General features: G+C 37.3%; 2 protein-coding genes across 4 annotated transcripts; one reads left to right on the top strand and one right to left on the bottom strand.

The window, feature by feature from the left end:
* Nucleotides 1-12384: 12384 nt before the first annotated feature.
* Nucleotides 12385-16471, top strand: LOC118567319 (dynein light chain roadblock-type 1). Its single transcript, XM_036152213.1, has 4 exons — nucleotides 12385-12503; nucleotides 12900-12975; nucleotides 15631-15798; nucleotides 15955-16471. Exons 1-4 carry the CDS (start codon nucleotides 12501-12503, stop codon nucleotides 15996-15998), a joined length of 291 nt encoding a protein of 96 aa, XP_036008106.1. The 5' UTR covers nucleotides 12385-12500; the 3' UTR covers nucleotides 15999-16471.
* A 546-nt stretch (nucleotides 16472-17017) lies between these two features.
* On the bottom strand, nucleotides 17018-19990 carry LOC118567318 (nuclear factor 7, brain-like). Of its 3 annotated transcripts, XM_036152212.1 has the most exons (3): nucleotides 19867-19990; nucleotides 18899-19327; nucleotides 17018-18802 (listed from the first exon to the last, which is right to left on the bottom strand). In XM_036152212.1, the coding sequence occupies exon 3, from the start codon at nucleotides 18783-18785 to the stop codon at nucleotides 17400-17402; it is 1386 nt and encodes a 461-aa protein (XP_036008105.1). In that variant the 5' UTR covers nucleotides 18786-18802; nucleotides 18899-19327; nucleotides 19867-19990; the 3' UTR covers nucleotides 17018-17399. The 3 variants fall into 3 exon arrangements, with proteins under 3 accessions (XP_036008105.1, XP_036008103.1, XP_036008104.1); XM_036152210.1 differs by lacking the exon at nucleotides 18899-19327 and having other exon boundaries at nucleotides 17018-18898; XM_036152211.1 differs by lacking the exon at nucleotides 18899-19327.
* Nucleotides 19991-21245: the final 1255 nt, after the last annotated feature.

Genomic DNA, 21245 nt, shown 5'->3' with positions numbered 1-21245 from the left:
GCGCCGGTCATTGGGGCCACGCCCCCTTCCTGAAGCCACGCCCCCGCTGGCGTTTTCCTGCTTCCTGCTGGTATTGTTTAAAAATAACTGATCTGACGGAGATGTTGTGTTTTATGTTGTGGCGGGAACTTTCTTTGTATAAAATAATTTATTACAAAATTGTCTTTATTTAGATTTTTGTTCATTTTGTTCATTGCAAATTCAAAGAGTTGGAATTACATTACAGACGTTTAATTTTAGTAAATTTAGTAAGTAAGTTAGGCATAAACATATTATTGAAAACTATTAACATTTAGCTGGAGAGAATCAGACAGCTGAGAACAAGCTGGCAGGGAGATTGCAAAATTAACCTGCTAATTAAATGATCAGGGATTATTCTTTCCATTTGAATCTGTTTTTCCACTAAAAAGACAAACACCAGCTGGGCTGTGGTGTACGGGCTGTTTTACAAAGTATCTGGTGTCTAAATATTTATTTATCAAGGTGATCCTAAGCTTTCATCCTGCAAACTGTTTCCTACAAAGACACAAAACGGACGTAAACGGTTGATTGTGTAAACAATATGAAGTTGTGGGTCATTTATCCTGGACTTGTCCTTTCTTCTGTTTTTGTTTTTTTGTGCATTCATTTCCCAAAGCATTCTCAACAATCCTTCCCCCACTTATGTGAATGTTTTATTTAGATTCTCTTCTTATCATAAGGTCAACCATTAGTCTGATTATATTACTTGCAAAAAATATCATATACATGAATCCAGGTTTTTCAGTCACAGACCATCTTTTTAATATTTAATGAGGAATTTAAACAATATAGTCAAACAATATAATTTAAAAACAGCGCCACTCAACTTGAGCTCATCTGCTGTTCTAGAGGTCACCACTAGGGGACACAACCAAACCCAAAGATTGCCCTCCACTAGTTTTTTTCCAAGTAGAAGAAGTTTACAGACAATAAGGCAAATAACCTTAATACGTTTCACAGGTTGAGTTCTATCTATTCCAAATACAATAAAACAATATAAAAACAAAAATCAAAAGTGAGGCTTTTATCAACTTTATGTTGAGCGGATTAACTTTTAACCAAATTAAGAGACTCACAAAAACCTTTCCAGTAATTGTCTCAATAATTCAATTTCAATTCAATTCAGTAACATATATTTGACTTAATTTTAAAAAATCCACATCTGTAAACAAAGAAATTCCACCACAATATTAAGTTATTAATAAGGAATTCTCTTTTAGAGTTAAAAAATGTCAGACAGACAGAGAGTTATTTATTCAACTTTAACCAAATTAAAACAGTGTGTAACAGCACAACACCTGTACTAATGGCACCTGTTAGAACTCGTTAACTGTGTAAAAAACACCTGTCCACCGCCTCAGACAGTCAGACTCTAAACTCAACCACAGCAAAGACCAAAGAGCTGTCGAAGGACACCAGGAAGACAACTGAAGATCTGCACCAGGCTGGCAGAATGACTCTCCAACAGGCAGCAGCTTAGTGTGAATAAATCAACTGTGGGACGGAAAGGGAAGACATGCAAGACCATCGGTATCTGGGGCCCCAGGCAAGATCTCATCCAGTGTGGTCAAACTGATCATGAGAGCGCTGAGCAAAAACCCCAGAACTACGTGGAGGGACCTGATGGACCACAGTAACAGAGGCTGCCATCAGTAACACACCACGCCCAGAGGGACTCAGGTCCTACATGGCCAGGCGTGTCCCGCTGCTGAAGCCAACACAGGTCCAGGCCCGTCTGAAGGATGCCAGAGAGCAGATGGATGATCCAGAAGACGACCGGGAGAACATCACGAGGTCAGATGAAACCAAAACAGAACTTTTTAGCACAAACTCGTGTTTGGAGGGTTAGGGTCATTTTGTCTTGTAATTGAATTTAAACTATGAAGAAAATTACGGAGCTCATCATTCTAAGTAGGAGAACTTACACAACCAGTGGCTGAATAAATAATGTTGCCTCACTATGTCAAAGCTAACAGACTGAAGGGGCATAATCAAAATGATTAGATCATTGCAATCTGGCTTTCTTTAAAAAACAATCCATTCATAATATCCGACCAGTTCAAGATCTATTAGACTATTGTGACGGACCACTAGGGGGCTCCACTCTCACTCAGTGGAGAAGTTGTAGTGGTCCGCCACATATGCACCCCCATCGCGTCGGGGTCACCAATGTGGAGGAGTGAAAATGATGACACAAAGGATGTAGGAATAAACAGTTCTTTACTCTACTCCAACTGAGAGCAACTGTACAGAAAACCATATATATATACACCAACGAACAAACATATTTCTCATCACTACAACTTCTCCACTGAGTGAGAGTGGAGCCCCCTAGTGGTCCGCCACACTATAATGATTGATGATCATGGATTTATTTTATTTTTGGATTATTTTTGGAAAGCCTTTGATACAGTAGAACCTTTATTCATGTTGTATTCTTTACATTATTTTGCATGTGGTGATAACTTCTGTGACCTTATTAGATTGTTTTAAAGTGATTTCACCATTTCTCTACTGCTGTGCTTTGGAACATGTCAGCAATTAGAAGTGGGTCATAGAATTCATCAAGATGTTATTGGCTGACTGGTTAAACCAGCGCCCAATTAAGCTCTAGCTGAAAACATTTCATCTTTAAAGAGGACATATAATCCCACACTTACAACAGCACTTCCCTCACACAAAAATAGCCATTAGTGTTTTTATTTCAACTGTTCAACAATCGTGCCATCAAACATGAACACCATTAATAATGCAGTCTTGAAATACATACAGAGATATTAAAAAATATTAAAACTGTTTGGCTTCAACCCTGCTGTCAGACTTTAAAACTAAAACAGACAAACAGAACTGGTTTTACTAGGATTATACGAATATATTTAGCTTTAAAGGCGTGATAGCCTCTATTCATTGTGATCTTAATGGCTGTGTTTCAGTGGTATGGAAAGTTTTTAACTTATTGTTGGCATGTATGGAACTCAAACCTTGTTTATATGCAGATAATAAAACAGAAAAATCCTAAAAAGCTAAACCAACTCAGCAAGAATTGTGTCAAAAATTATGGTTAAACAGGTTTTACAGTGATTCCTGCTTCCAGTAAACAATGTTCCCAGTATGTGACCTCAACAAAAGCATGACTGACGTTAAAAGGAAACACGATTCTTGGACACCATGCCAGCCTTTGGTTTAGCTTCATCAGAACAATCTATGTTGAGAAATTTAACCAGTGTAACAGGAAATATATTCTGATTACCCTGTTTGGTAGCTTTGGTGAAGTCGTGTGTATTAAGGCCACAACATCGAGCCAGAGTCACAAGAAAAGGGATCAAACCAACACGTCTGAGATATTGGCTCTTAATTAATGCAAAACATCTGTGAAGATAAATAAGGTACTCAATATCACCTAAAAGGCTGATTACATTAATTGTTCCATCAGATTAACTGAAAATGTCTTCTTAGACGGACCTTCTTTCAGTTGTAGTATCACTGCCATCCACAGTAGGGCGTGTTCATTCTGGTGTTCATGTATCCGGTTAGCTAAACACAACGACACCAAAAGACAAGCTATGTTTTTGTTTTGCAAGGGACTAAAGGCACAATGTGTTTTTCTACAAGAAACTAATTCCAGTGAAGAGGACACACCTTTTTGCAGAAATCGATGCGGGGAAACAATTTCATTCAGCCATGGAAACAACAAACCTGCTGGTGTGGCCATTTGTATGAACAACTGCCCAGGAAATGTTAAAAAAGACTCAGAAGGTCACTGGATTGCTGCGGTATTGAATATTGATGGTCTAACATTTATTCTTTTTAATATGTATGGATATAATGTGGACTATCAAAACAAGTTATTATTTAAAAAAAAGTCTGAAGTTATGAAAGAGCTTAAATTAAAAATACCCATCTGATTGTATCTTGGTAGGAGGAGATTATAATTGTGCTCCCGATGAATGGTGTCATAGATTCACTACAAAATATTTTGACCACAAATTTAATCAAACTATTATAATATTCTGCAAAAACAATTCTTTGATTGATGTCTGTCGACATTTTAATGCCACACTAAGACAGTTTCCATGGTTTAAGCCTGATGGGTCAAGCCTGATGTCAAGAATTGATTTCTGGAAATGTTAAACACTTCACAGACTAGTATCTCTGCAGCAACTGATCACTGTGTTGTCAGTATCACTCTAAATTCTGAAAATATATTACATTCAGACAAAAGTATTGGAAATTTAATACAAGCTTATTAAAAGATGATCAGTATTGTCATATGGTTAGAAGAATTTTATCTGATGTTAAAGCAAATAGAGAAATTACCAGCCAGGAGAAGAAATGGGATTTTTTTTAAATATAAACAGAGAGAATATTCTATTAGCTATGGCAAGGAAAAAAGCAAGGCGCAAAAAGAACAGGAAAGAAAATTGATTCAGGACATTAATATCTGCTGTAAAAACTCTTTATCAACAGATGCAGATAAAAAAAATTATTGAATTGCAATCAAAATGAGATGAATTATATCAGAACAAAGCATGTGGTGCATTTATTCAATCAAAAGCCAAATGGATTGAAGAGGAGAAAAATGGTTCATATTTAATAAAACAAGCAAAAGAAAAATGCAGTTATGGCTCTAAATATTGTAAACAGACTTGTAACAACTCCAACAGAAATATCTAATGAAATATTTACACACTATCAAAATGTATACTCCTCAGAGTTCTCCGTAACTTAATTACAAACTTTTATCAGTTTTTCTGCTCTGATCTAAGATAATTACTTTATGAGGTCCTGAAAGAATGCTTACACACTATTAACAATGAGACAAGGATTGATTATATTAATACCAAAACCAAACAAAGAAAAAACAATTATTGATAACTTAAAACCAATCACTTTACTTAATATAGATTCTAAGATTCTTACACATGCCTTTGCTAATTGACTTAAAAGTGGAATAAACACAGTAATCAGTGAAACTCAATCTGGCTTCCTGTAAAGTAGATCAATACACAACATCCGTCTGGTTTTAGATTTGTTAGATTAATCTGGTTAAAGATGAAGGAGTCATTTTGTTTTTGGATTTTTTCAAAGCTTTTGATAAGATTGAACACCCCTTCATTTTACAGTCATTACAACATTTTGGAGAAAGATTTATAAACATTGTCTGAACACTGTATAAAGATATAACAAGAGACAGGGAGACCCGATTAGCCCTCTACTTTTCATTATGGGAACAGAACTATTAACTTTATATATTAAAAATAACGGTAAGATAAGTCCACTTAATTTCCTTGGTACACAACTACTCATTATACAGTTAGCAGACGATACAGTATTCTTTTTAAAGGATGCTGATCAAATCCCTGAGGCTTTAAATGCTGTTTCTTTTTTCTCCAAAGCTTCAGGCTTAAATCTGAACATGAAAAAATTTTAAATTTTAGCAATCCATGATAACCACTTTAATTCATAATATTCAAGTAAAAAAATTAAGTAAAATATTTGTGTGTATCAATTAATAAAGATTATATTGATAGGGTAAGAACCGATATTCAACCTATATTACGAAAAAATCAACACATTTTTAATAGTCTTAAAAGAAATATAAAATTTTCGGAAGAATTTTGTTAACAAAAATAGAAGGAATATTAAGACTAATTTATGCAGCATACACTTTAAATATACCAAACAATACAATAAAAATGTATTACTATTTCATCTGGAATAATAAACAACATTTGATCCGAAAGAGTGACATGGTAAAACCAGTGAAAAAAGGAGGGATGAACATTATTAATTTTGGGGTGATGAATTCTGTAATAAAATTAAAATGGCTGCAGATCTTTATTAAAAATTAAAATAGTTTATGGTTTACTTTCCCCTCACAGTTTGATCAAAAACTTGAAGGAAAAAGATTTCTGTTAAGATGTGACTTTGATCCCTCAAAGTTCCCGGTAATTAAATAGTCAGATTACCACACACAGGTATTAATGTATTGGAAAATGTTATACAAGCATAATTTCATTCCACATAATATGATTATTTGGAATAACAGATATATTCTACATAAGAGAAAATTCTTATACTACAAGGACTGGGAAAGGACTGGGAAAGGAAATTAGGCCCATTGTGCACTTAATGGACACAAAGGGTAATATTGAGTATGCAGATTTTAAAAGAAAATATAGTTTAGATTGTCCACAGAAACAGTTTCTATCTGTAGTCAAGGCGATTCCTGCGACCACGTTAAATCTGGTTAAAGGAATGTTTCAGTATTCTGATATAACATCTGTGTTTCCCACTCTCTGTAGAGATAAATACAACTTTACGGATTCCAAATGCAACAATAAAATGTTAAGGGAGTATATGAATAATGGAATTTTCCCTCTCATAGTAAAAAGGAATATGACATTAAACATATTGTCAGAAACAAACGTAATTAAAATTAGAACCAGACTTTTCTAATTTCCTTTGTTACCAAAGATGAGAGAAGTTCACTATAAATTATATTTATCCATGTGCAGAGTTCTTAAGTTTGAGGTTCAGGTTTGATGAATGAAACTTTTGTCAAAAAGATTTAGAAACTCAGGAACATCTTTTTTTACAGTTGTTGTTTGGTTAAATCCTTTTGGAAGAAAATGTATTAATTGTTATCAAACAGTGTTGACAAAAAATGTGGTACCTAATTTTGAATAATCAAGCTCCATCATATATCAGAGCTCTGATTACCCCGTATGTTCCTAACAGAGCACTTCGCTCTCAGACTGCAGGTCTGCTGGTGGTTCCTAGAGTCTCTAAAAGTAGAATGGGAGGCAGATCCTTTAGCTATCAGGCTCCTCTCCTGTGGAACCAACTCCCAGTTTTGGTCCGTGAGGCAGACACCCCGTCTACTTTTAAGACTAATCTTAAAACTTTCCTTTTTGACAAAGCTTCTAGTCAGAGTGGCTCATGTTACCCTGAGCTACCTCTATAGTTATGCTGCCATAGGCTTAGGCTGCTGGAGGAAATCAGGGTCTATTTCTCTCTCTCTGCTGAGTTCTCCTACTGCTCTCCAATCTACATTGTTTGTTGTTATTTCAGCTTTTAACTTTTTGTTCTCTGTCATTTTTCTCTTCACAGAAGGTACACCTGGTCTGGCGTTCTGTTAGCTGTGACATCATCAGGGGAGGCAGATCATCCTCTATTACCATCTAACATAGAAAGTACTCCTGGGTCAATGTGAGCTTCTGTGCTTTCTGTGTCTCTGCTCTGTCTTCTCTACCATAGAAAGTACTCCTGGGTCAATGTGAGCTTCTGAGCTTTCTGTGTCTCTGCTCTGTCTTCTCTAAGCCCCAGTGGGTCGAGGCAGATGAGCGTTCACAATGAGCCTGGTTCTGGTTCTGCTGGAGGTTTTCCTTCCCAATAATGGGGAGTTTTTCTTTCCACTGTCGCTTCATGCTTGCTCATAATGAGGGATTGCTGCAAAGCAATGGACAATGCAGACGACTGTCCACTGTGGCTCTACGCTTCTCCAGGAGTGAATGCTGCTTGTTGGGACTTTGATGCAACCAACTATATAAGACATTATGGACCAATCTGTATAATATGATTGAATTAGACTTTATAAAGTGCCTTGAGATTAAATGTTTCATGAATTGGCGCTATATAAATAAAATTGAATTGAATATAAAGATGTTAAATTTGGTATTAATTGTCAAAACAAAGATGCGGAACTTCTGCATAATAAAGAATCTGCCCTTGTGTGTATATATATATATATATATATATATATATATATATATATATATATATATATATATATATATATATATATATATATATATATATATATATATATATATATATATATATATATATATATATATATATTAGGGCTGGGCAAGTTAACGCGTTAATTTCGCGTTAATTCATTAGACTATTAACGGCGATATTTATTTTATCGCGCATTAACGCATGTTGCTCACATGCTTCAGTCAGTGTCAGTCAGCAGGCACACGCATAGACATAATATAAGAGTAGACGCGTCATAGGGCGCAGGTTCGCACGTCAACGTCACCGCCATTTTGTATGTGGCAGAAAAAAGTTGAGTTCTGTTATTGTGAACGTGGATCAGAGAAGATGCCTCATTCCTGTGCTGCAATAAATACACACACACACACACACACACACACATATATATATATATATATATATATATATATATATATATATATATATATTTGTTTGTGTATGTGTTATGAATATAAGGATCAATTTGTTAAATCTAAACATTGTGTTCTTCATTATTTCATAAACCCGTGTCACATGTGAACCTTTAGGAACAGACTTTTTGGGTGAGTATTAAAGAGGTAAAATTAATAATATGAGAAAAAAAGTCCTAGGTCAATAAAGTAAAAATAAACAAACAAACAAACACAAAAGTGATAATGTTATGATAAAAACATCATATTATGAGAATTAAGGGGGAACATTTCCAAAATAATCACAGTTTGCAGAATTATTTCACTCCTGGAGTAATAGGTCCAGGTTAGATTATTTTAAATATTTTTATTCTTTGGGAGAATAAATTCAGGAGAATGAAGCTAAAGGGTACGAAAATAAACTTGTAATATTACAAAAAAATACTACGAATACAAAGTATATTCAGAGATTAAAGTCCCTCTGATACTGTTTAAGTGACTGAGTAACTGCCGATTTGCCACATTTAAGATGGCGGACGCTCTGACGCATCGCAGCATAGGCAGAACCCGCCCAATGACGCGTCTACTCTTATATTATGTCTATGGGCACACGGCAGCACTATCCCGCTCCCCCTCCCCTCTCGTACATGGCTCAGCGGCGCCAGCCAATCAGCATGCAGGCTCAGCCTGGCCCGCGCACTCAGCTCTCACACAAACTTGACAAACATACAGCTGAGAGAGACCGCAGCAGCGAAAAAACATGAGCACGGGAAGTAGCACCGTTCGGCTTTATTTTAATACCGTAAATGAAATCAAGCTGTATGTTTTGTAAAAAGCCGGTTCATTTCAGTGGAAACACAACAAATTTATCTAAGCACGTGAAAAAACATGAAAACGTCGAGCCCCAGAAACGGAGAGAGGAGACAAAACTTCTCTCATTGCCCCGACAGACCCACAGACGTCTCTGACTGAGGCGTTTCAGTCCTCCATGGAACATCCAGGTAGATCAGTGGATGGATGGATGGATGGATGGATGTTACTGGAGCCCACACATAACATGTAATTAAGACCTTGAAAGAACCCAGTACATATATTAAAAAGTGTTATTTAAGATAAGATAACATTAGCTAATCCTTTTTTTATCCCACGACGGGGAAATTTATAGGATTAAAGCAACAGGCAGGTGCACACAACACAGATAAAATTACATAAGGATTGAAATATATAAGAGGTGGATTAGCGAAAAAACACTGAACATAACATTATTATTATTATTATTATTATTATTATTATTATTATTATTATTTAATTGTAATAATAAAATAAAAACCACAAAACCCAAAAGGTCAACAGTTTCATGATACATCAAGCTTAGGGACTGGCTAATATACAGCAGGTCAAAAAAGGCCATATTTTGGCTGCAGTGCTTGCTGTTCTCTTATGAAGAAAAGATCAACTAGTGCACTAAATTCAATAGATGGGTTGAAAATATCCAGTATAAAATAAGTGCTACAAATGTTACAACACTTTTGTTCATATGGCAGCAGAACATTAAAATAAAAGTGCTCTTTACACTACTTTTGAATTCATTCTTGGAGTTTGTAAATACAATGCGATTAATCGCGATTAATCAGGGCGATTAATCGCGATTAAATATTTTAATCGTTGCCCAGCCCTAATATATATATATATATATATATATATATATATATATATATATATATATATATATATATATATATATATATATATATATATATATATATATATATATATATATATATATATATATATATATAATATCCAATACTAAAAATATTAAGGTTTTCCAAACTTTCAAGCATTTCAGAATGACTTAAAATATCTCTACGCCTCGATTAAGATACTGGAAAATAATACTGCCTTAAAGTTTTCAGAAATGTTAGCAATATATATGAGCTAAACCCCTGTGGTTTTATTTTATTATTTTCCTTCTGTTTCTTAACAGCTGTTTTAGACGACATCTTATGTTTACTTGGATTTATATTGTTGGAATCTGTATTTTTAAATTTTCAATAAAAAAAAATGTATCCGGTAAGCTTAGCGGCTAGCTTCGTTTTAGCCGTTCATTTTGCTCTGTTGCTCTAACTGTATATTTTAAAAATGTCTGAGAGTCCAACAAAAGCAAACCATGTCCATATTTATGAGAAGAGGAAGGCCTCAGTGGTAAGAAATAAGACCAGAGTGGATTTAAGATATTTTTTTCATGTGATCCCCTGAGGAGCGAAGAGCTGGTAAGACAGTCTTGCTCATGTGCATTTGTTCAAGAAGTGAGTGAAAAACTGCCTCACTGTATGTCAAAGCTAACAGACAGAAGGGGCATAACCAAAATTATTAGAGAATTGCAATCTGGATTTCTTTAAAAAAAAAAAAACAATCCATTCATAACATCAGACCAGTTCGAGATCTATTAGACTTCAGAGACATAATAGATGATCATGTGTATTATTTTACTATTTATTATGGTTGCTGAAATTTTAGTAATTATGAATAAAACTTCTGAAGATATAAAAAACATGTATGTTATGGATTACTCTTTGGCAATAAGTAAGTTGGCTGATGATTCAACCACTTTTCTCAAACGTGAAGCACAAATAACTTCGAAGCTATCAAACGTTTTTCAGATTCCTCTGGTTTGCAACTAAACTGAAATAAATTTGAATTATTAGCAATCCATGACCGCCCTCTAGTGTCATTATATGGAAAACCTGTCAAAGACAATGTCAAATATTTAGGAATGACTATATACAAAAATGTATACTACAGAGAAAAGAGTAACTTTGATAAGTGAATCCAAGCTGAATATTAGGTTACAAAGAGATCTACCAATTTTTGCCTGAATCTAGGAATATTTATCCCACTTACTCTCTCAGTATACCTCAGAGGATAATTAAATCAGCCAAAATAATTGTAATTTTATTTGGAGGAATAAACATCAATATATTAGAAAAAAACTATGTTATTAAATCATTCGAGAAAAATGGTTGAAATGCAACTTACGTTGGTGCAATAACACTTCAATAACCCTAAGATTGCTACAAAATCTTATTAAATATCCTGATAACTTTTGGCACATTCTTCCTTTAAAAATATTCTCCAAATTTGGTGCTAATAATTTCCTGTTGAAATGTGACTTTTCTGTAACAAAACTACCTACTAAATTATCCAAATTTCACGAACAAGTCCTCCGTTATTGGTCGATAAACATAATTTCTTCCATCACATATGGAACAATAGATGTCTCCTGATTAAAATGAAGTCTTACGTTTATGAAGACTGGTTGGAACAGGTGATATTATGTATATTATATCTAATGGATAGTAGAGGTAATTTACTGGATTCTGCAGATTTAGTTGTAAATCTAAGTTGTACTAGTCAGAAATACTATGACGTGATTTGAGCAATCTCACAAATGCTTATTTGCTCTATTAAAGTTATATACTGTGACAGTACCTTGACAATTCTTGTTGTTGATTAGAAACTGTCTCTTTATGGACAAGAAATGTAACAAGTACTTTAGATCTATATCTAAATATTTTTTTCCATCAACCCTGAAAAGACTAAATTTAGTGAAAGAATTCACTTCTACAAGTATAAAAAGGATTCGATGTAATTGCCTTAAGTTTCCTATCCCACCCAAGACAAAAGAGGTTAATTTATCCATGTGGTGATTTTCTGAACTCCAAATTGAATATTGGAGAGAATGAGTGTACCTTTCACATTATAGACATAGAAACGGAGGAACACCCTTTCTTGCACTATCTTGAAAATATCTTGGAATATTTGTTCTAATTGGAAAAGAAAAAAACAATTTAAAGATATCTGTTTAAGATTATGAAGTAGTTAAATTAGGTGTGATAATGGAGGACAAAACAAAAGTTCCTTAAAATTTATATTTTTATTTTGGTCCATTTTTTTTGTTCAGAAATGTAAATTTGCCTAAACTAAAACCGTGTTTATTGTATATCCTTAATGATTTGGCTTTGAAAAGAGAGTCTTTAAAACTATGAAACTTTGAAGCGTCATTATTTTGTTATTTTTCTGTATCTGGGATGTTAACATTGTTGCATAAATAAACAAAGGTAGAAAAAGCCGAAAAAACGTTGAAAACACACCACACTTTTTCAACAAATTTGAACGCACCATCAATGGCATTTGAACCGGAAGTTGTTTTTTTGTCATAGTGATAACTTCCGCTAGCATCAGTCTGTTTTTCTTCTGGGAGAAGATCCATTCTGACACGAATTTCTCGGGGCAAACGTTAAAATGGTAGGCTAGAGGGACTTAATTTGTTGTTTTATATGGACAATAATTGTTTTCATCGCGCCGTGTGAGAATATTTATTTATTTTTGGGGTTTAACGGGATGCTAACTGGCTAGCATGGGGAAGCTAGCCGGGCGTTGTCTGTTCAGAAAATGTTTATCTCATTGTGTCAACCGTTTAGTGACGTTGTTTCATTGTGATAATTTTAATTTTACTACCATTTTTATTGTTACTATAGATAGCAGCTGTATTAGCAGAGCTGTATTAATTGCAATTGTGTTGTTGTTCAGCGCTGTTGTGTTTTTGTCCGTTTTTCTCCACATCCAGTCAATCTTTACTGAGCTGCGGGGTTTGATTTCTGGATTAAATTAAACCGACTTCTCCTTTTTTTTTCTTTTCAGGCTGAAGTAGAAGAAACTCTGAAGAGGATCCAAAGTCAGAAAGGAGTTCAGGGAATCATTATCGTCAACGCTGAAGGTAAAAGTAAAGATTTATTTCTGTAGCTTTATTCGTAGCTTCAGGCTGGACAATCCTCATAATCTTTCTCAGTAATAACTGAGGAATCACCTGCTGTTGGACATAATTGGTCCCACCTATTAACTGCTGTGGTAAAGTGGTCCTCCTCCTCCTGGGTAACAGCTTCTGCCTTGGAGGAGAAGCGACTCCACACATGGATCAGATCAGGATATTTCACTGTCGGGACAACACAGATCCTTCTTTGCTTTTCTTCTCCAGACATTTAAAGGGAGAAATAACTTTCCTTTAGTCTTCTACTGTCCATCTCTGAGCGTCTTGCAGAATTTCAGTCGATCGTTGATGGTGTTCTTGACAGAAGAGACATTTTTGTTGTCCTTCATCGAACGTTTTGATGTATACGTACCCACAGGCCCCTCCTGCCACTGTTCAGACATAATTATGTAGGAGCCAGTCCAGCGGCCTCAGAGGTAGTGCCCAGCTTTCATAGTTAAAAGTTGGCAGTGGTGAGATGCATAAAGATGTGTTGCTGCACACTTCGTTTCTTCATACATGCTAATCTGCAGGGAATTACGCGCACCTGAGCATGTGTTGGGCTGCCTTGTCCACACCCCTAAATTCAAATGCAAATCAGTAAAAATACCCAGAAGGCACCAAATAACCACGACAACGGGGCCGTCTAACAGCTGCAGTTGGCCATCGCACGTGAAGCCAACATATTATTATTATTATTATTATTATTATTATTATTATTATTATTATGGTTTAGCAGAATCCTGGGTTGATCTGGCTCTTGTAACGCTACACACTAGATGACATCACGACTGATTTGCATATTTGTTCATACATTTGTCACCCAGACTGTAGGGATAAGAAACTTTTTCAAAGATGAAAAGGTGATTAAAAACAGTGATTGTGTTTGGAGTCACAAATGATCTTTATGACTTGAGTTATTAAATTTAATGCATAAACCAATCTGTATAAAACAGATCAGAGGCACAAAGGGAACGCTGTGAATCAGTGGTTGAATCTGTGTCTGAGTCAAATTCAGTTCATTATATTAGTGAAACAGCTTCAGAGACAAAAATAAATTACTTTAAAAACTATATTTATGTCATATTTATCACCGGCTTTGTAATCCAGTGCGGGTTCACCAGAGCTTTTGGGTATCGTGATTAATTTTGGCGGGGGTCTCCTCTCTCTCTGCTCTGACAGCAGCAGCTGCCTGTGAGACGGCGCTGAGGGAAGCAGGAACCAAGAGACTTCAGAAGGATTGGCGCTTTCAGTAAAGTTTCCATTAACATAAAAAAGTTGATAAAATTATAGCTTTTTGATAGAAAGTCGCTTAATCAGGGGTCACCAGCATGGTGCCCACCATGATATTTAAATTCATTTTAAACTCGGATTATGTTTAGTATAAGTGCACAAATATAGGTTATACATAATATAGGGTATATAAATCTAATATACTTTGTTTTAACATATATTTTAAAAACAACTTAATTCTAAAAGTGTGGCGACTTTTATTTTGCACCACGATCAGTTACATGTAGCAGAAACTCTGCACACAGACGGTTTACAGCCAATAGAAACTCAGCAGGTGTTTTCTGGGAGCAGTGATGCTCATAAAGCCTGAGGAGCTGCTGGGAGGAAGCTGTGATGGCGCTGCTTTGTGCACCACGGATGCAACGGTCTGTCCCTGAAGAAGCTCTCCGGTTCTACTCCAGGGCTGCAGTGGGGCGACGCTGCCCAGCAGAGTCCTCCTGTCTCCACCACCGGCTCCCAGCACAGAGCTGACCTTCCTGATGAGCTGATCCAACCGCTTCCTCTCAGCTGCAGGAATGCTGCTGCTCCAGCATCGGAGTGGTTCCCAACCCTGGTCCTGCATGTTTAGGCACCTTGTTGCTGCCACACGCCTGTCTGAAATAAAAGGATGATTAAGAAGCTTCTGCAGCATTTAATGTCTGCAGAGGAGGTCCTGCAATCATTTTTATCATGTGAGCTGGAACTAGGGCTGGACGATAATTCCATATATAATATATTGATCGATAGACGTATATCAATGATAGAAAAAGGTAAATAAAAAGTTCAATAGAATAACAGTTTTCCTTCTTTTTGCATTTTAGCCATGTAGGTTAATATTACAGTCATTAAATCCTCCCAACCAATCACAACGCAGACCCAGAAACCAAGCTCCGCCCCCTTAAAGAGTTCAGAAAGCACGCATTCTTTATTCTGTTTCTAAATACTTGTAATTTTGGTAAAAAGTTGGTTGAGTTAAGGGTTGAGTTTGAATTCAGTGTTTGTGTGTTCTTTATCTAAAAATAGGTTGCTAAGCAACAGCATAAATGTCCAGTGCTGCACTTAATGTGTTTTGAATTTGTTGATAATTATTGATATCAATCAATATGATTTCTATTTTATCGATGTGCTTTGTTCTATATCATCCAGCCCTAGCTGGAGCAGAGACGTCTAAACATGGAGGACCGGGGTCCCTGGGGGCCACAGAGTCCCACTGCAGTCCCACTCTCTGATATCCGATCATTTCCGTATAAATTTACAGCAACTCTAACTGGCTGCTGGTTAAAAGCTTTGACTCGCTGATGCTCCGCCGTCTGGAACCGGATCAAATGTTGGATCTACAAACTTTCTGCGCAGGAATTCCGGTGAAATCGACTCTGGACAACCAGAGCACGGTCCAGTACTCGGCCCTGATCCACCAGCTGGTGATGAAGGCCCGCAGCACCCTAAGAGACATCGACCCGCAGAACGACCTGACCTTCCTGCGGGTCCGCTCCAAGAAGAATGAGATCATGATCGCTCCAGGTGAACCACGCCTCCCTCTGGTCTCTTTTCCTCCAGATGTGCTTCAGCTTCTGGGAGGATTCTGCTTTAACTTCATCTGTGGTGGAAGCAGAGCTGATTTCCTGCTCAGATTATTTGTTTTCCTGGTTTTAATTTCTGCGTTCTGCCTCTCCACAGATAAGGACTATTTCCTGATCGTAATCCAGAACCCTTCGGCCTGAAACGTCTGCTGATCGACTCTTCGCTCATTTTCTGTTTAAAATTAAACGGCCAAACTCTTTTCTGTTTGCTTCCCTAAAAGAAAAGATTCTTTTTATGCGTTCCATGAAGACAGGAACTGCTGGTGAACCAGAATCCACCTGGGATCCGTCCACAGATTGTTCTGCAGACGGATTCCTGCTGGTTCCATCATTCCACGTCGCTGTCGTCTCTCCGCTGATTGATTCTCTGCTGTTATCTTTGTGTTTATTTTGTTAATGTTGCACAAAAACAAGACGTGCTCGCCTCTCTAGACGGGACTGAAGTAGGAAACATGAACCTGGACCAGAACAAAGCGTAAAGAGGTTTGGTGCAAACAGTGAATTATTTATTGTTCTGTCAGGAAACATGTTGAAGTATTAAACATGTGAGCAGCACTACATTCACTTCTCTGATTATGTTTAACAGAATAATGAATAAAAAAGTAGGAAAACTGTTTTATTCTGTATTTTAAATCATTTGTAAAGCAGCCACCACCGTGCTTCGGTTTGAAAGCTTCACCTCGACTCCGTCCAAACATGTTTGTCTCATCTGAACATAAAACCTTCATCCAGAAGATTTTAATTTGGTCATGATTTGGCAAAATTAATTGTGTAGCACATTTCAGTACAAAGAAAACACAAAGATCTTTACATGATTAAAGTATAACAGAATGAAAGCAGGTTAGAATAAAATGTAGAAAAACTGAAACAAAATAAACTAAAAGCAAAAATTAATGATTTTAAAAACAGTTGGATGACAAACTTAAACTAACGAAGTTTCAGTAAAACAGTTTAACTAGAACCAGCTTCCCTGCGGTCCAGTCCAGATTCACTCTGATCCTCTGGAGCTTCTTCTTTACCAGGAGATCAGCCAGAGGAGCTGCTGGTGTTCTTGAAGAATATTTACCGAGCATGAACCATATTCCCATAAATCCAGACTGTATGTCTCCTTTCGTCTCGCCAGACTCTCCTAGGACACTGAGGAACCAGAGCTAAACATCTCCAACCTGAAGGAAGCTTGTTGGACCTTAGTGGCGCCGTTGGGTCCAGCTTTGCATCAGAGACAAACTTTCCTCTGCACAGACTGACATGACGCTGTCAAGATGTTGGAGACAATAAATGTTTTATTTGCAGCCAACTGTTTCCCACCTGACAGGAAATCAATCAAACTTTATTTAGTGAATGCTTTAGAGAGATTAACACAAAGGAGACATTTAACCACCAAAGATTCAGGATAAAATAAAATGTTTAAGAGGCAGAAATGAACAAGTCCTCAGATGATCAGTCAGATCAGATCATCTCCAGGTTCCTGTTTAAAATCACTGAGTTTCAATCAGATCATCAAGGTTTCATCTGGACTTTGTGTTCTTCATGCTGAGAACATCAGAGCTGCTGTTTGCTCACTGAGATCTTCATCGGTAGCATTTTTACTTTACCCACAGTGAAGAAGTATGGAAACATCTTGTCAGTGAAGGTGTGTGTGAAGGTGTGTATGTGTGAGTTAGTGACCAGATCAGAGAAGGACAGCTTTCCTCTGTCCCAGTCCAGATTCACTCTGATCCTCTGGAGCTTCTTCTGGACTGAGAGATCCATGGAAGGAGATGGAGGAGACCGTGCTGAGTATTTACCTTTATAGAACAATAGAATCAACCATCCAGACTCTATGAGTCCCTTCCTCTGGACAGACTCTGCTAACACACCAAGTGTCCAGTGTTTACTGTCTCCAACATCAACATCCCAGCTGTGGTTCCCTGAGTTGAAGCCCTCAGAACTCAGGACAGAATATCGTGATCTAAACCTCTCTGGATTATCAGGAAGCTGCTGTTTCTCTCCAAAAGTCCCACTGGTCAGATCTTCAGACAGGATGAGTTCTGAAGCAGCAGTGTTTGGGTCCAGGATGAGAGGAGTGTAGGAGACCATGTTCTCCATGTTGCTCCAGATGTTGAAGGCCAGGTTGCCCAGATGTTTGGCCTGGTCTATCAGAGCTCCTGAGGGCAGCTGTGGATCCTCCAGCAGGGGGCAGCGCTGGACTCTTTCCACTGCAGCCTTGTAGTTGTGCAGGAATGAGACGTCTTCAGCTCTCAGCTCCTCCTCTGTGGCTCTGACTGTGTCTGAAAGAGCTGCTATCTCTCTGCTCAGAGCCTCCATCTTCTCCTTCATCATCCCACTCTTCTGCTCCTCTTCCTCCCTCAGTGCAGCCAGCCTGGCCTCCTCTTCCTCTGCTAGAAACTGATGAAGCTTCTTAAACTGCTCCTTAATCAGCCTCTCTGTGTGTCGGGCCTGGACCTTCATGTGTTCTGCTGTCTGATCAAACTCCTCTAGAACTTTCTTCCTGAGCTCCAGGTTCTTCTTTAAAGGTTCCAGAGTTTCCTGAAGGTTCTTCTTGTGATCCTCAGCAGCTTCATCGATGGGTCTGAATCTGTGGTTGATGTGTTTTTTTGAATCTCTGCAGATGGAGCACACTGGCTGCTGATGGTCCAGACAGAAGAGTTTGAGTTTCTCAGAGTGCAGACTGCAGAGATCCTCTGAAGCTCTCTGGTCTCTCTGCTGCAGGAAGGTCTCACACAGGTTCTTCAGAGTCAGACTTAAAGGTGGTTCCTCCTTTGAAGATCTTCTCTTACAAACTGGACACTCTCGTGCTGCTTTCTCTCTCCACCAGTTCTTCAGACACTCCTTACAGAAGCTGTGGCTACATGACAGAACAACCGGATCCTTAAAGACGTCCTGACAGACCGGACAGCAGAGATCCTCCTCTGATCTGGAAGCCATTTAGTCTCTGAGTGAAGCTGCAAACACAGAAGGTCCAGTCAGTCATGGTTCTCCTCCCTCCTCTACTAACGTCCCTCAAAGTGACTCTGATTGATGTTCTGGGTCCAACTCACCTTCAGGGTTGGAGGTTTCCTCTTTTCTCTCCTGGACTCAGAGGAAACTGCTGGTTTGGTCTCTATGACAGGAATGAAAAAACTGGTTCCAGGCTGTTCCAAGTGTTTTAGGTGAGAGGCGGAGCTTAAACCTGTTAGTTCTGTTGCTCTCTGGCTGAGATATTGTTTTTTACCAAGTTTTCATTTTCACTCTGCTTGCAGCTGAACAGGTTCTCCTTCATTTTCAGTCATCAGATAAAAACAACATTCTTGGTAATTTGTTTTAAGGTTTTTGTCCAAGTGACAGCAGATATTTTCTGCCTGAGAATACTGCAGGAAAATTAAAAGACAATGAATAAAAGATTACAACTGTAGATGATAGTGATATAGAATGGGAACAAGCCCACATAGCTCCTACAGATCTGGAAGCCATTTAGTCTCTGAGTGAAGCTGCAAACACAGAAGGTCCAGTCAGTGGCGGTTCTAGACCAAATTTACCAGGGGGGCCAAGGTGGGGCCAGTGTTTTTTCACAGGGGCACAGAACAAAAAAATGAAACAATAAAATTGCAATATTTAACTGTGTAATAATATTAAGTGAGCCACTTGTGGTTTTGGAACTGCAGGTTTCAGACCCCTGATCTAGCAGTTGAAAACTTGCCCCCAGTTCAATACGGCTAAAGCTAAACGTGAAACATCTTAATTTTTAAATCCTTCTAAGAGTAAAACTGTATAGGTAAAAAATAAAATTGGTCAAAGTAACCAATCAGTTATGGCTTCTTTGCTATTGCAAATAATTATGAGAAGTGTATTTAATGTTATGTCTTTAGTACAGGGGCCATAACAGGGGCCAGGACCATTTCCACAGGGGCCTGGGCCCCTGTTGGCCCCTGTCTAGAACCGCCCCTGGGTCCAGTCAGTCATGGTTCTCCTCCCTCCTCTACTAACGTCCCTCAAAGTGACTCTGAGTGATGTTCTGGGTCCAACTCACCTTCAGGGTTCTGGTTCCGGCTCACCTTCAGCTTGGAGCAGCAGTGTTGGAGGTTTCCAGCTGGTTTCACTCACAGGAAGCTGCTGTTCTGCTCTGTAGGTGGATCTCCAGGCGTCTCTGCAGAGACGTGATGAAGGCGTGTTTCCATCCAAAGTTCTCATTTTAACCTTTCAGCTGCCATAAAAATACTGATAACCATGTTTATTACCTTCCACACATTTCTAACAGTGAAACTGTGTAGAGTCCATTTGCAGGTTGTTGTGCTATTACACACTGTTTAAAGTTATTTAATCTTTAATAAATAACTCTCTGTCTGGTAGGTATTGTCTGTGAATATCAGCCCAATGAAATGATTGATGAGTTGAGGCTCTTTGTGCAGTAATTCAAACATTCTTACTGGCTTTAACGTGTTTTTCTAAGTTATTAGACTATTTAACTTTTCTCCTGGTGTGGCATTCATAGACATTCATAGAGTAGACCCCACATTGACTGTGAAAGCGCATAGATTACAGCCGCCATCTTGGAACGGTTGACCTGAGAACAGCACAAGGAAACCAGAGGCAGATTCCACAGTCTTCTCAGGATTTATAATCAACTTGTCAGTAAACATGTCATGTTGCTGATTTATTTTTAATCCTTTACTAAGAGAACTAATTAAAAACGGAAACTTGGTCTTGTGGTGTTTTTTTTTCTTTTACATTGTTTCCTGCTGTTTTTTAATCGCAGAGAGAATCAAAGTCTTTATTGAGTCATGTTCACTTTAACCTGACGGCTTTCAGTCAGTCATCAAACACTGTTTTCCAACAGATGTTTATGTATAATTTTGTATTATTGATATAAAAAGAAGCATGTTCTGGTGGACGTGAAAAAAGCTTCCTGAAAGATGAGCGTATCTTATTATTCTGGTAAAACTGTTTACTGTTTGACTGTTTACCTTTAACTGTTTTATACTTGTCATAATATAAAACATGACAAAACTATTGTCATTTTTTATATTATTATTCTAATATAAAACATGACAATACAGGAATAGTGGCAGTTCAATTAACTAATCTGTGATTGTTAATCTCTGTTAAAGTGCGTTATATATTCCTCTATCAAAGTGTCACTAAAGTGAGAATAATCACTCTTTTAAAAAGAGAAGAAGAAGTTTTTAGGACTATCAATAAAAACCTAATATTTCAGCTGTCTGAAATCTTACTTTGTCTCAAAAAACGTGAACAAATTAATCCAGCAATGTTTTTCTGTGTTTTTTCTCTCTTTCATCAAACTCCTGTGAATTTTAGCACATTTGTTTCATATTATACATCTATGTGCCTACCTGAGAGGACAAGCAAATATCTAAATATATAAAATATGTAAAACTCATTACCTTAATC

The sequence above is a fragment of the Fundulus heteroclitus genome, chromosome 20, assembly GCF_011125445.2.
Source record: "Fundulus heteroclitus isolate FHET01 chromosome 20, MU-UCD_Fhet_4.1, whole genome shotgun sequence".
NCBI classification, from domain to species: domain Eukaryota; kingdom Metazoa; phylum Chordata; class Actinopteri; order Cyprinodontiformes; family Fundulidae; genus Fundulus; species Fundulus heteroclitus.
This window is presented reverse-complemented; position numbering and strand designations above follow the sequence as displayed.

Coding starts and splice junctions, on each gene's coding strand:
- LOC118567319 (XM_036152213.1), top strand. Junction 12,976..15,630: donor CATTATCGTCAACGCTGAAG/GTAAAAGTAAAG, acceptor CTTTCTGCGCAG/GAATTCCGGTGAAATCGACT. Junction 15,799..15,954: donor TGAGATCATGATCGCTCCAG/GTGAACCACGCC, acceptor GCCTCTCCACAG/ATAAGGACTATTTCCTGATC.
- LOC118567318 (XM_036152212.1), bottom strand. CDS start 18,785: ATGGCTTCCAGATCAGAGGAGGATCTCTGCTGTCCGGTCTGTCAGGAC.